General features: G+C 37.0%; 1 protein-coding gene across 1 annotated transcript in view; it reads right to left on the bottom strand.

Moving 5' to 3' along the window:
• Positions 1 to 1,657: 1,657 nt before the first annotated feature.
• The window catches only part of LOC115444487 (eyes absent homolog 4), a 28,253-nt gene continuing 16,670 nt past the window's right edge, over positions 1,658 to 13,240 (bottom strand). Inside the window, exons 3-11 of the mRNA XM_037445358.1 lie at positions 8,051 to 8,376; positions 7,577 to 7,691; positions 6,380 to 6,484; positions 5,817 to 5,970; positions 5,558 to 5,711; positions 3,660 to 3,762; positions 3,033 to 3,204; positions 2,121 to 2,210; positions 1,658 to 1,873 (exon numbers count right to left, since the gene is read on the bottom strand). Coding sequence (XP_037301255.1) covers positions 1,658 to 1,873; positions 2,121 to 2,210; positions 3,033 to 3,204; positions 3,660 to 3,762; positions 5,558 to 5,711; positions 5,817 to 5,970; positions 6,380 to 6,484; positions 7,577 to 7,691; positions 8,051 to 8,376 — 1,435 coding nt within the window. The remainder of the gene's footprint in view (positions 1,874 to 2,120; positions 2,211 to 3,032; positions 3,205 to 3,659; positions 3,763 to 5,557; positions 5,712 to 5,816; positions 5,971 to 6,379; positions 6,485 to 7,576; positions 7,692 to 8,050; positions 8,377 to 13,240) is intronic.

The following is a 13,240-nucleotide window of genomic DNA, read 5'->3' as shown; positions in this document are numbered from 1 at the left end:
AAACATCGTGAGGAAACCTGTACATCTGAGAAGTTCTCTATAGGAATTTGAAGGTGTGTGAAGTCTACCAATCCGCACTAGGCCAGCGTGGTGGACTAAGGCCTAATCCCTCTCAGTAGTAGAGGAGGCCCGTGCTCAGCAGGGCAAGTATATAATACAGGGCTGATATTATTATTATACCTAGTCTTGCCATAAATATTGTAATAAAGAAAAAGAAAATTGTTAACTGCAAATAACATTTATTACTTTTACAGTGTGTCAGTTTAATACATAAATATAAAACAATTAAAAATATAAAAGCTTATTCGAAGTGGTCTCCATTGGCTGCAATACAGTCCTTTAAACGATGAGGCCAGTTATCAATAGAAGCACGCACTCTTTCCATGGGAAAATTCTTCACTGCCAATCGTATAGATTGTTTTAGGGACTCCAAATTATCATGGCGTTTAGAGCAAGCTGTACTCTCTAAAACTGACCACAAATCATAATCCAGCGGATTAAGATCGGGACTAGACGACGGCCAGTCTTCAGCTCTGATGAAGTCCGAAACGTTCGATTCCAACCAAGACTGCGTGGACCGAGCTTTATGACCCGGCGCCGAGTCTTGCTGGAAGGACCATACTTGGTTATTGAACATGGTGATGTTAAGGGGCTTAACTACCTTCTCAAGAATGGTATCTTGATACACTTGTGCCGATGTTTTGATACCTTTTTCACAAAAATATGGCTCAGTCACTCCTTCATAGCTAACACCCCACCAAACCATCACTGAAGTCGGATAATGTCCACGTTGCACTCTGTCGACTAATTGGGAAGCTTCCTTAGAGCTTTGAGCATAAATACGGTCATTTTGTTTGTTAAAATGTTGCTCAATTGTAAAAATTTTCTCATCCGTAAACAAAATTTTTTGTGACCTCCCTTTGCGTACCGCTTCAGTAGTTGTTTCGATTTTACCACCCTATTCTTCTTTAAATTATCAGTTAAGAAATGGCCAGTGCGTCTCTTATAGGCTGCAAGTCCTAAGTCATCTTTTAAAATACGCGACATGGTTCTAGGTGCTATCTTCATTTCCCGAGATAAAATCTTTTGCTTTCGGACAGGATTTCTTCGAATTCTTTCCCTTACTGCTTTGACCACCTTTTTCGTACGAACACTACGTGGACGGCCAGATCTTTTCTGTCACAAACAGAGGAGGTCTCATTGTACCTATTAATAGCCCGGTACACAAACATTTTACTAATACCAAGTGTATGGAGAGTTTTAAAATTGCATTTGGCTCCATACCTACTTAGTGAAATGCTATCACAGCGATTCTGTTCTCTTTATCACCCCACAAAATTTTAATATCGCAAAATATTTTACAATGTATTGGCGCCAAAATGAGAAAACACAATGAACAATCGTATAAAAATGAAAGATTCGAAATTCAAATCTAATAATTTTATATAATTAAGTGTAACAGTATTTATGGCCAGACTAAGTATATTGTTTTAAAATAAAAATCCAATGTTACATAACGCATTGTATAAACCCCCCGTCCCGCTTTGTGTACCACATCATAACGTTTTACACGACCCTCCCCTCCAAATTACGCTACGTAATACTTGAACGGTCCCTTATAATATGTACTATTACAGGATTTTTCAAATTAAATGCCTCACCTATTCCTGTAGTTATTGTACGTGTCCTTGATCTTCCTATATCTGAAGGCGAGCTTCCTCATCCAGTCGACGCCGCCGCGCACACCAGGAGCGCAGAGGCCGGTGTTGGGCGCCGCGCCCGCGTGGAAACCGTCTGTTGCGAAGTTGTACGCGGACAGGTCTTGGCCGTTATCGTCAGCTGCCACGGCATCTATGTGCTCCTGGTCGCAGTCCTGATGAGAAAATAAAACTTTTGTATATTTTTTCTGGATAATATAAGAATTACTTATGTAAATAAAAATAAAGTGTTTGAACTCAGAAAGTTATTGCAGTTTTAGGACTAGAGAAGTTACTATGATATGTTAAGTATTTCTTTAAGCAGTTTTCATGGCAATTGATGCAAAAAGTAATCTAATGTAACTAGAATAACTGTATTTAGCAGCATATTTTCCCCTGTTAACCAAAATGACCTACACTTACCTCAACATCATTAAAGAAGAAATGCGTGTCAGCCAGGCTGAATATCATCTCTTCCATTCTGAAACCCAACTGGACTATTTGCTGTGTGTCCTGTAATAACAATACAAAAATATTCGTTAATCTATTTATACTCTATCTATCTATATTTTATAGTCTTTACTATTATATAAATCTGTAGAGTACGTTTATTTGAACGCGCTAATCTCAGGAATTCCTGGATCGAATTGAAAAATCTTTTAGTGTTGGATAGCCCATTTATTGAGGAAGGATATAGGCCATAAAACATCACGCTATAATTAAGAGGAGCGAAGCATCCATTAAATATGTTGCAAAACAGGGAACATTTCTTCCTTTTGACGCTTCCGTTGCGTGCATTGCGTAAACGGTTAAAATTACGCAACAAACATATATAACAGAGATTTTTGGGACAATGTTAGTTTAAGTAAAGGCAAGTATGTGGTTTAATTTATAAAAGCAATGTCAATATGACCCTGTAATACATAGTAGTGACTGTCTCAGTGGCGTAATATAAATTGTACACGGTACAAGTACAACTACCGCGCTGAGGTCCTGGGTTTGAATCCCAAAATAAATGTGATTGGGTTTTTTCCCATCTTAAAAAAATATTCAGTCGCAGCTCGGAGTCAGAAAGTTGGCGGTGTGATACCCTCGTGCCTCGAAAAGTACGTAAAGCCGTTGGTCCTGCGCCTGACCTCTCTCTGGTCATGTCGGATTGCCGTCTCACCGGACTATGAGAATGAAAGAACAGAGAGTGCACGTGTATTGTGCACTATAATATATCCTGCATACCTGGCTGATCTTCGTTGAGATAGGCTGCCGTGGCCGAAATTCGGCTAGGAGGGATTCATATATAATAATATCTACAACAGATTTCTTAGTATTTATAGTCACCTTATTGTACTTAGTAGCATAAGTGCCAGTGAGCAGCGAGTGGAATATGATTATGGTCTCGTCCAGGTCCCAGATGAACACTCTATCTGTAGCCGGTTCTGGAACATGCTGAGCTGGTGACGAGGATGTGTTCCGCCTGCCTCTGCCCCGTGATCTGCTTGCTGTGCTCTCACTGTAAGGAGAAATATATTTGTTAGTTTATACAAACTATGAGAATTCAGTTTTAGATTTTTAACATAGTTCAGAGTGACATTTAATGCAGAAGTATTGCATTGGGATTGCAATCTTAAGTTATCTGTAAGATATCAAAGTTATATGAGATTATTGTGGACCATAGATGTTAGAGGTGAACTATTAATACAATATGATTCTGACCAGTTAATGATTGACAAATTGCCAAATAGCCCAATATACCTTAAAAATATAAGCTTCCCTTTTGGGAATTTTAACACCATTCAGCTACAAATTTATCTTATAGCAACCATAACAGTCTTTAAATCTGCTTTTAAGTAGAAACAATATCCAGAATTTATAGCTTTCCTTTAGGAAAATTATTTCACCAACTATTTTATCTGTAATCAACCATGTCGTCTTATCTATAAATCTACTTTTCAATAAGAACATTACCCTGAATTCTCTCGACATCTTCTGCTGGCTGCATGCACCTCGGCTTTGATAGGGGACAGTGGACTTGTGTCGTTTAGAGACGGTAGCATTGATGATGGGGAATCTGTAACAAATGAATGTGATTTTTATTTTATTACCGCAAAGGCTAGTTTTGGCAAAGAATTTCGTGCCAACACTGACTGACTGAGCATGACTTACGCGCTAATGTTCTGATAAGAATAAGGGGTTGGATCAAAAATAATTATTATGGTTTTTCCATTTTAAAAATTAGTCAGTCACAACTGGGAGTTAGGAAGTTGTTGGAGTGATACCCCAGTACCTTGGAAGGCACGTAAAACAGACAGCGCACCTGTGTATTGCACACACACTTGTGCACTATAATATCTCCCAAGTTCCTGGCTGATATCAGTTGAGATTGACCATCATGACCAGAATTTAGCTAGGAGGGATTCAGTTATAGGGTAGTATGTTAGGTCTCAATATAAAGTGCATTGCTATAAGAATTTGTAATACAGTTTGGATGAGGTTGCTACTTGGTACTGATTACTGATAATTTTGTTTACCATCAGGCAAGTTACTTGCCCGACTTGTCATTGAGTTGAAATGAATTGCTTTTATTTCCTTGGTAAATTATTTTACATTAATAATAAACAATAATTAGATTATAGCTGTCTTATTACATTTACTTTTTCTTTGTGACATTTTATGCTGGCTGAAAATAAATAAATAATTTATATGGGTCATTTTTATAGTGTTACCATATGAATTCACATATTCATCTTTAACTCTGCTAACATTGTGCCAAAAATTATCCATCAATAATTGTTTTTTCCAAATCTCCAGCTTTACTTTTATGATTTAATGATCATTTTGTAGTTTTGTGTGAATATGGTGTGTTTAAGTGTATTTCCAAATGAAAGTATGCTGTTTTTGTAAGAGAATTTGTTGGAATAAATTTTCTTCATGTAATAGTGGTCTTAGAGAATATAAAATTAAAATATTTTTTTGTTAATAGTTACTTTGTTCAACAGTCATACTCTTTTATTTTCCATCTATGGCTAGAATAGCTTATGGTAGTGGTTTTTTCAAGAAGACAACTATGATTATATTTATTAATGCAGTGTCAAAATGACCCAAATACCAAATTCAGTTCTATACTCCAAGTAGGCATGACAACTACTGCTTTAAGCACTATAGATGATAAATACAATCTTCAGGGTCTAAATTCTATGACATATCATATATCCTTGTTGGTTACTATAGGAAATTTTGTCTGTTCTTTAGGTTATAATGTTCAGTACTAATTTTCACATATCAATTATTATCAAATCCTTTGGATATTCTCCAAATAACATGTAAAATACACTAATTAATGCCATACCAGAATCACTTTCGGAGTCGGGCCAATAGTCCGAATTATCATTGTATTCAGAACTATCATCTAATCTTCTTCGCTTATTTGAATGCGAGTCTTCATTTTCTTTATTCATATTTGGAAATTAATATAACTTCACGACAAAATGTAATACTTTATAACTTTTTGACTAACCAACTTTATAAAAACTTGTTCATTTGTAAACAAAACTTGATGGCAAACGCGTTTCAAGTCGCATACGGTTTACGAAGCGTAGATAAGCGAGATGGCTAACTGTATCGTGCTAATGCTAGAAAGAGACGAAACAAAATTTAAAAGACGATGCTAGATATGGACCTGTTATTGACAGCGTTAAAAAGCAGTATGTTTTCATTTACAATCTTATCCACCAAAAAAGTTAGTTTTCTTATGCATCATAATTGTGATTTTTTATATGTGTGTGTTTTTTCATGAGTTTATTATTATTTTTACTCACAATATTTTTTATAGTTTGAACTGATAATAGCAACGCCGTTGTATATACCTGATAAGGCGCCCCCCAAATGGTAAGAAGTGTGTCCAGCACTGCCGCTGCTACTAGGCGAGCTGACGTAAGGAGAGTAGCTTGGTGCAGCGTAATATCCGCTGTATTGTGCGACATTGTGCTCCGCGTAACCTGCTGCGTAGCTGCTGTAGTCCTGTAAAAAATCTAGTTTATAATACTGCAATAATAGGAATATTTGCCTATTATACAGAATCGGAAATACACTTGGGTCAGACAATTATATTATAACTTTACCAACCTGTTGGGTAGTAGGAAACGATTGAGCCAGGTTTCCATTGTATGACGAGTAGGCATAGGGCGATGGTTGGGTTCCAAACCCAGTGCTGGGCACGCTTCCTACGCCGCTCACGCCATACGCGCTAAGATACGTCGGCGTCGCCTTACACGAGGATCTGAGCATAAATACAAATAAAATTATTTACTTATTGCAAAAGAAAGTCAATAATCTTATTAGTTTTTAAATTTTAAGCGTAAAATACGTTGATTGTCATTGCTCCCTTTATGGGCTGAACGAGTTGCGTTGGCTTAGTGGTAAAACCTGTAATGGACAGCAGTGACTTGATAAGCAAGATTTGTGTTTAATTATGATAATGGAGTTGGAATACTCCAGCTAAGCTATTGCTAGGATGAAGTAATTGAAGCTGAACTTCTTGTATTCTATCTTATCCAAATTTTTGGTAAAAGTTATTATCATCGCAAATAGGATCGAAAAGTCTACGTCTAAGTAGTATTGATTTAGAAATTCCATGGTATTAAAATTATGTTGGCATTTAACGGAATATTATTCCATTGTCTATATACCTATTGGTAGTGTTGTGTGCCGGCGGGTACGCTGCGTACGGCTGGTTGTAGAGGGAAGAATTGACGTACGACGAGGCCGCGCTGCCACTACCATACTGCTGCATGCTAGAACAAACACGACCGTGTAGTCTTCTTTAGTCGATTTGTGTCGCTAATTTGAAAATAGAATGTTTTATGTTAGGGTACCCCGTACCCGCGAAAACCCGGTAATGCTTTAAGTGTTGCTTCAGCGACTTCGGTAACTTAGCATTTGTCAGTTTTGTAGTATAGTGTAGTATAGTATAGTGTAGTATAGTGTTTTTTGCCACAAAGTACAAACAGGCAGATGAAGAAAAAGTAGTAAAGCAATTATTACATTCTGGGTCCAAATAGAATAATGTTTATGACATAGATATTATGGCTTATAGTTCATAAATGTGAGCGAAAGTATCTAACGCTGCATTGAACTTTAACTGTCTACCATTATCTGAGTTAGTTTTTCTTAATATCTATGTAAGGAAGGCAATTTTCGGCATACGAACAACTTCGCCGCTGGACTAAACGAACTGTTCGAAATCGTATTGGCTTAGTAAGGATAATTCTTATTAATCGTGAGCTGTTTTGCGGCTTCCGTCAAATCCTCGGCGGTTCGTCGACCGCGTGTCAACATCATTTCGACGCACATCTGGCTATAATCAAGATAAATGACTTATTTATTCATATTAATGAATGGGCACTAGCATTCTTTTGTAACGAGTATAATGATTAAAATTATGCTCTAAGCATAAATCTCATAGTGATACTTCATTATGTTAAACTGTTTCCTTTATTTTATGCTGCCTTAGTACTTGGCGGTGTCACTGCGATGGTGTGGGATTTCGGAATACTTAAAAAATTATATTAAAAATTTAAGCGACTAATTAAGTAAATATGCCTGCAATGATGACGATAATAATTATGCATGTTAATTCAAATTAAGTAACGTTAAACTTGAAGTTTGCATGCATATTTGCGTTCTTAATACCCAAACGCCTGCTGCACCTTGTAATTAGAGCTAATTACGTGATGGAAAGTTTTATATTTAAAAGAACAAAATACTTTACAAGAAATATGTAATATTTCTTGATTTACAACTCTTTCACAATTACGTCACTTATTACCAGGGTCGCATAGACGAAAGGGAGTCACGTGGAGGTGTGTGAGGGGGCGTTAACTCACCTATTGTAATATTGGTAGGGCAGCGCGCTCTGGTCGTACGGCAGTGCTTCCCCGTATAGAGCCACGTCCGCTTCGCACAGCCCTGGGCTGCGCACCTCGCTCTTCACACCACCACCTGACAAGAAAATTTTGAATTTAGGTCAAGTTTTTAAATAATGTGTGAGAAAATTAAGTACTGCAATGCTTTTTGTATTTGCGTATTTTAGTGCTGTATTATAAGCGTAGTTATGACAAACTGAAAAAATACTGTAGATGATAATAACCTAGTAGGAATATTATAATTATTGGTACCAAGGCTAATTAAACATTAAGAAGTACAGTTTTATATAACTCACTTAGTAATTGGAAATAACAAAAATGATTACACTACCTACACGTTTTTTTAGACTTATTGTGAGCGAAAAATAAATAGAAACAAAACTGCGTAAACCTAGGATCAAAGTAACTAGGAAATCATAAACGCACGCCACTTACCGACGCTATCCTCATTCATCAACCAGGCCACCGCGGACGTCGAGGAGGTCGAGCACAGACCGCCGGATGACGTCAGAGGCAGCGCCAGCCCCCCCAGCGAGCTGGCACATCCGTTGGCCAGCCCACAGCTGTCCACCTCGGATGTACCAGGCAAGCATAGGCTATCGACGGTGTTCAACGAGTTGCTCGTGGTCGTCGTGTTTTGGAACAGGGTTGATGTTCCAGAGACTAGCAATGCGGGAAGTGTAGCATCCTGGAGGAGAGATGGCGGGGAGTTTGATGTGGACTCTGAACCGCACGGGCTGGGGTTGACTTCGCCTGATAATCTGCAACAAAATTATTGTTATTAAAACCAAACTTAAAGCCATGATTACATAAATTAATAGGGCATTCACCAACGAAAAGCCATGTCATCGATGGTAATATTAAAAATATTGCTATCGCAATGTATTTAGTGGAAATAAAATTAACACGAAGAAATACCTAGTTGTAGTTATAAAAACTTTTTTAATTATACCGATGGTTAAAATGCACCAAATCATGAATCAGCCAGTATTTCAACTTGTAAATGAAGACCTGTTTATTTGAAAAGCGAACGTCAAAATGAGATGTCAGATAGATTACCAGTAGCGTAAATATTTACGCGATCTCGCCCCATAAGATTTAACGCCTCAATTTAAAACCCTTCTTAAGTTCGGGCATAAATACTATGTTTACAGCGGTTCATGTTTTAGATATCTTTAAAAAAATCTAAACACTTCAAATTCGGTAGCTGGTTTCATTTTTTATGCCGCTCTCATACTTTTATACCCAAAGGCGGAGTAACAACTAGTTTTCGTTTATATAAGTGCAACAAGATGCTCGTTCGGATGATGCCATACTCCCGAGAGTCGACTACCAAGCCACCAAGCGTCTTTCCCGCGAAAAAAAATAATGCAACGAGTACACCTAGTTATTGCTTTGTTTATTTTATCACACATTGTTTATTGCCTTATGGTGCACGAAAATCAGGCTTCCGGTTGACTGAGCAGTGTTAAGCAATAGTTCGATCGTAATGATTACGTAGAAGTTATAGTTATTACTTATAGGGTTACGCTAGGATCTTTGTGTTTATAGCCTATCCTAGTAATGATAAAACAGATAGTGTAGAATGTAAAGAAAATGTTATGGGACAGAGGAGTGTTAACAACTCAGAGTAGACAGACGTCTTTCTACAATAGTAACCGTTAATAGAAACAAAGAAAATATATGAGAATGATGTACCTTAGCGACACACTTATCGATAAGATATGTCATTTCCTTCCATTGTAGAAAGCGTTAGCGATTGTAAAAATACATTTCGTTTACGGCTTTAGGTTACGACTTTTGATCTGCACCAAAGGATCCGTATAACACATTATTTATAATTTAGAACCGTTTATTTATTTTCAATAAGGGTATCACTTTAACCGCTACTAGTGTCATTGTGAACACAAAATAAATTCTAACAGATAACAGTGGAATATAAAATTTTAAAAGCCAACGATACGGAACACCAAAACAAATTAAAACGTGACGAGTTTATTTGATCAGATGTCGAAATGTCTTAATTTGAGACGATTTGAAAGAGGAAACAATCAAAGAGATTCACAAACACCGAAACGATCTATTAAACCCCAATTAATCCTATATACAACAAACACTGTGTTTTGATATGAGGGCTATTCGGTTCCCGGAGAAATAAGAAGTTGGAAAGTTAAATTGTTGAAAAAGGAAATGCAAATTGGAAAGACCGTATCGGCATCTTTACTATACGAGAATAATAAATATACTAGAAGTTAAAATGCCTCCTAAGTTAATTAAGTTTTCTCTCGCTTTGCTATGGAGGGAAGTGGACAATTAATATTTCCAACTCCTCCCAACTTTCTATTTGACTAATTTCGGGATAGACAGATTAGTGTACCCTGAGATTCGTCTACCTTCACCGCTCGGTGTCATAATGCGTGCCACTGCTGATCCTGGCTTACAGGAGTTGTACTGTCGGGTGTATGGGTGGAAAATATATACTAAATATTACTGTGATGTTACAGAAATATTTAAGGATAGTTTTCATGACACCAATTCTGTATTATAGATTCAAAGCTGTTCATAATATGCGAATTAGCGAAGGATACGCATACATTTCTTTGGCTATATACTAAACTCGAGACTTTTGCGCGGCAGTCAGCAGCCCCGGATCTTGAATTTTTTCGAGGCGGGGCAAAATCTGGATAATGCCGCCCCACCCACCTATATTTTTACCTTCGTCATCTTCATCATCATTTTGCGCCCCGCGGGAAATAATTTTAGTATTGAATGTACTGTATGTCTCAGTAGTCAAAGTTGCATTAATGATGAATTATGTATTCGTCTGCCAAGTTTGAATTTGCCCGCATGCATGCCCGCAGCATGGGCCCCGGCTAGCCCCCCTTAGATCCGGGGCTGGTAGTCAGTAGTCATACAATCTACTTCTACGTCACGGAACTAGTATTTACCAATATTCACATAACCAATGCTAACAGATGGCCAAATCAAAACATATTTATGTGCAAACCACGTGTTGAACATAAATATGCCATCAATTCAAACATATCTGTAGCGGACATATACAAACATAACGTTAATTAAGTCGTGTACATGAAATCAAAATGTGTTTATTGTATATTAGTGCTATTAAAATGTGCCGCCCAAATCACGCAGATGGTGTGAGTAGGGCTGTAGCAATTGGTATTTTTACGTAAAAGATTTTTAATTTGGAATGTAAAATAACGGTGTTTTAAAAAAATCTATTCGGAAATCTTTGAAGTCAATACTTTTTGTTTTACACGTCATGAGTTTCTGCTATGTATTATGATATTATACATGTAATTATAATTGATAGACAAGTAGAGTAGATCCTAAATTGTAAATATTTCCTGATAATAATCATTTTATTTATGCTAAAATTGATTTGTTTAGCAATCAGCTTAATAAGCTGTGTGATTAAGGCTGTGCAAAACTTCAAAGTGTGACAATGGTCATTTTTTTTATCGTGACATAAAAAACAAAAACAAGGCCCTGTTTGTAATTCGAAAGTAAGACTTTCCCCACGTCGCAGCCCTACGCACCCCACGGATATCTCAATGCAGTGGATTTATCAAACATTATGTTTACACGTGTTCCGATTAATTTAGCTTGTTATCGTGCGCGCGCCCCGACGCCCGCCATTTAATCAATTCCCGCGCTGTCACACTGACAGGCGCGTGACGTCACTCATTATCCGATGGGGTTCTGTTTTGTTGTTGCGTAATTTTGTTTTTAATCTGCTTTGTTTGTTATAATAACATTTAATTATGAATATGTTATTTTTCTGGAATAACCTAGTTTACCAGTCGCGGTAATAGGTATTTAGATAGATATAGAGATTTAAAATAGAACATTTGACTTTTATATTGATACCTATTGAATAAAAAAACATAAAAAGGTGTTATTGTTAGGCCTAAAGGAAATAAAACTTTAAAGAATTTGCCTGTCAGCTCAATAGAACTCAGCTAGACTGAAATTAGTATTGATGAGTATAGATTTACGTAGACCATAAACCTGCCAATAGCTAAACATTCAATCATAGATAATAGACGAGCTGAATGTCATTTGAAATTCAAATCGCTCACTACTGGGTGTGACTGGCAGGTGTGTTTGAGTGCTGTAAAATCAAATTATAAGTAATTAGTCATTTTATGAGTTTTTAATAGTAATGGTTGATAAATATTCATCATTCGAGTTTTCGCGCCCCCTGCTGGTTGGTGATGTCAACGCTTGGTTTAAAAACTAAAATGTTTTTGATAGTGTAGTGGACACACTCGTTAAAACATCTTATTATTTAGATTACTTTGTGTGTAATTCATTGAATATCTGAATACGACGGTTATTTGTAATTTTTTTTTTCATTTAGCTAATTTTCGAATTTCATTTTAGAACTAGCTTCCGCTCGCAGCTTCGCCCGCGTGGATTTCGGACTTCAAAAATGGAGGAGGTGCTCAATTTGTCGGGATGTTTTTTTAATGTATGGTGGTATGCAAGTGGTCCGATTGTCCGGTCAGGGTCTGATGATGGGATCCTGGTGAAATCGAAGGAAGCTTATAGCATGATTCAGTATGCACGCGTGATGGCTTATTATTAGCGTATTTCATGTATAACTTTGGTGTTTCTATACCGATTTCTAGGATTCTTTTTTATGGAATATTTAATAATGTTAACTTTTTTAATTAGGGATGACTGAGAGTGTTATAAACGTAAGAGTAGACAAATATAATGAGAAAGCTTCGAACTGCTAAGCTATCGGTAGTTACACGTGTTATTGTGAGTCAACCATAAAAGATAGACATATGCTGTCGTGGGATATTTTTTACATAATTTTAAGGAGAACATTTCCGTCATACATGATTTCTGTGTAGCTTTAACCATTAAGGTAGCACACGCGACGGAAGCTTAAAAATGGAGTAACTTCTCCCGTTTTCCCAACATTTCCCTTCACTGCTCTGCTCCTATTAATTGTAGCGTGATGAAAAGTATACTATAACCAGCACAGGAGTATGACAAATAATTGTACCAAGTTTCGTTAAAATCCGTCGAGTAGTTTTTGTTTCTATAACGGTTATACAGACAGACAGACAGACAGACAGACAGACAAAAATTTTACTTATTGCATTTTTGGCATCAGTATCGATCCCTAATCACCCCCTGATAGTTATTTTGGAAATATATTTCATGTACAGAATTGACATCTCTACAGATTTATTATAAGTATAGAAGAAGATAGAAGATGACTGCCGCGGTTGCGTAAACCAGGGGGTAGGTGATCGCTTACTTGATCTTTTACCGTCTATTGTCCCTACAACCAGATTTTTTTAAGAAATGTGTGGTAAACGGGCATATCCTTCACCTGATGGTAAGATAAAATAATCATGAACATCTGCAATATCAACGGGCATAGAGATGCGTTGACGGCTTTTTAGGTGTTTGTCGAAGCTATCTGACTGTCGTCGGGCTATGTGGCGCGATGTAAAGTTTTGCTATGTATAGAAGTGTAACTACTGGACATAATAAGACTTAACATCTCATGTCTCAGGATGGAGAGCGCTGTGAAATACCAAACAATACTTTATAATTCAAGGTGTTGGTGTTTCTACAGTT

Source organism: Manduca sexta, unplaced genomic scaffold (assembly GCF_014839805.1).
Source record: "Manduca sexta isolate Smith_Timp_Sample1 unplaced genomic scaffold, JHU_Msex_v1.0 HiC_scaffold_1541, whole genome shotgun sequence".
NCBI classification, from domain to species: domain Eukaryota; kingdom Metazoa; phylum Arthropoda; class Insecta; order Lepidoptera; family Sphingidae; genus Manduca; species Manduca sexta.
This window is presented reverse-complemented; position numbering and strand designations above follow the sequence as displayed.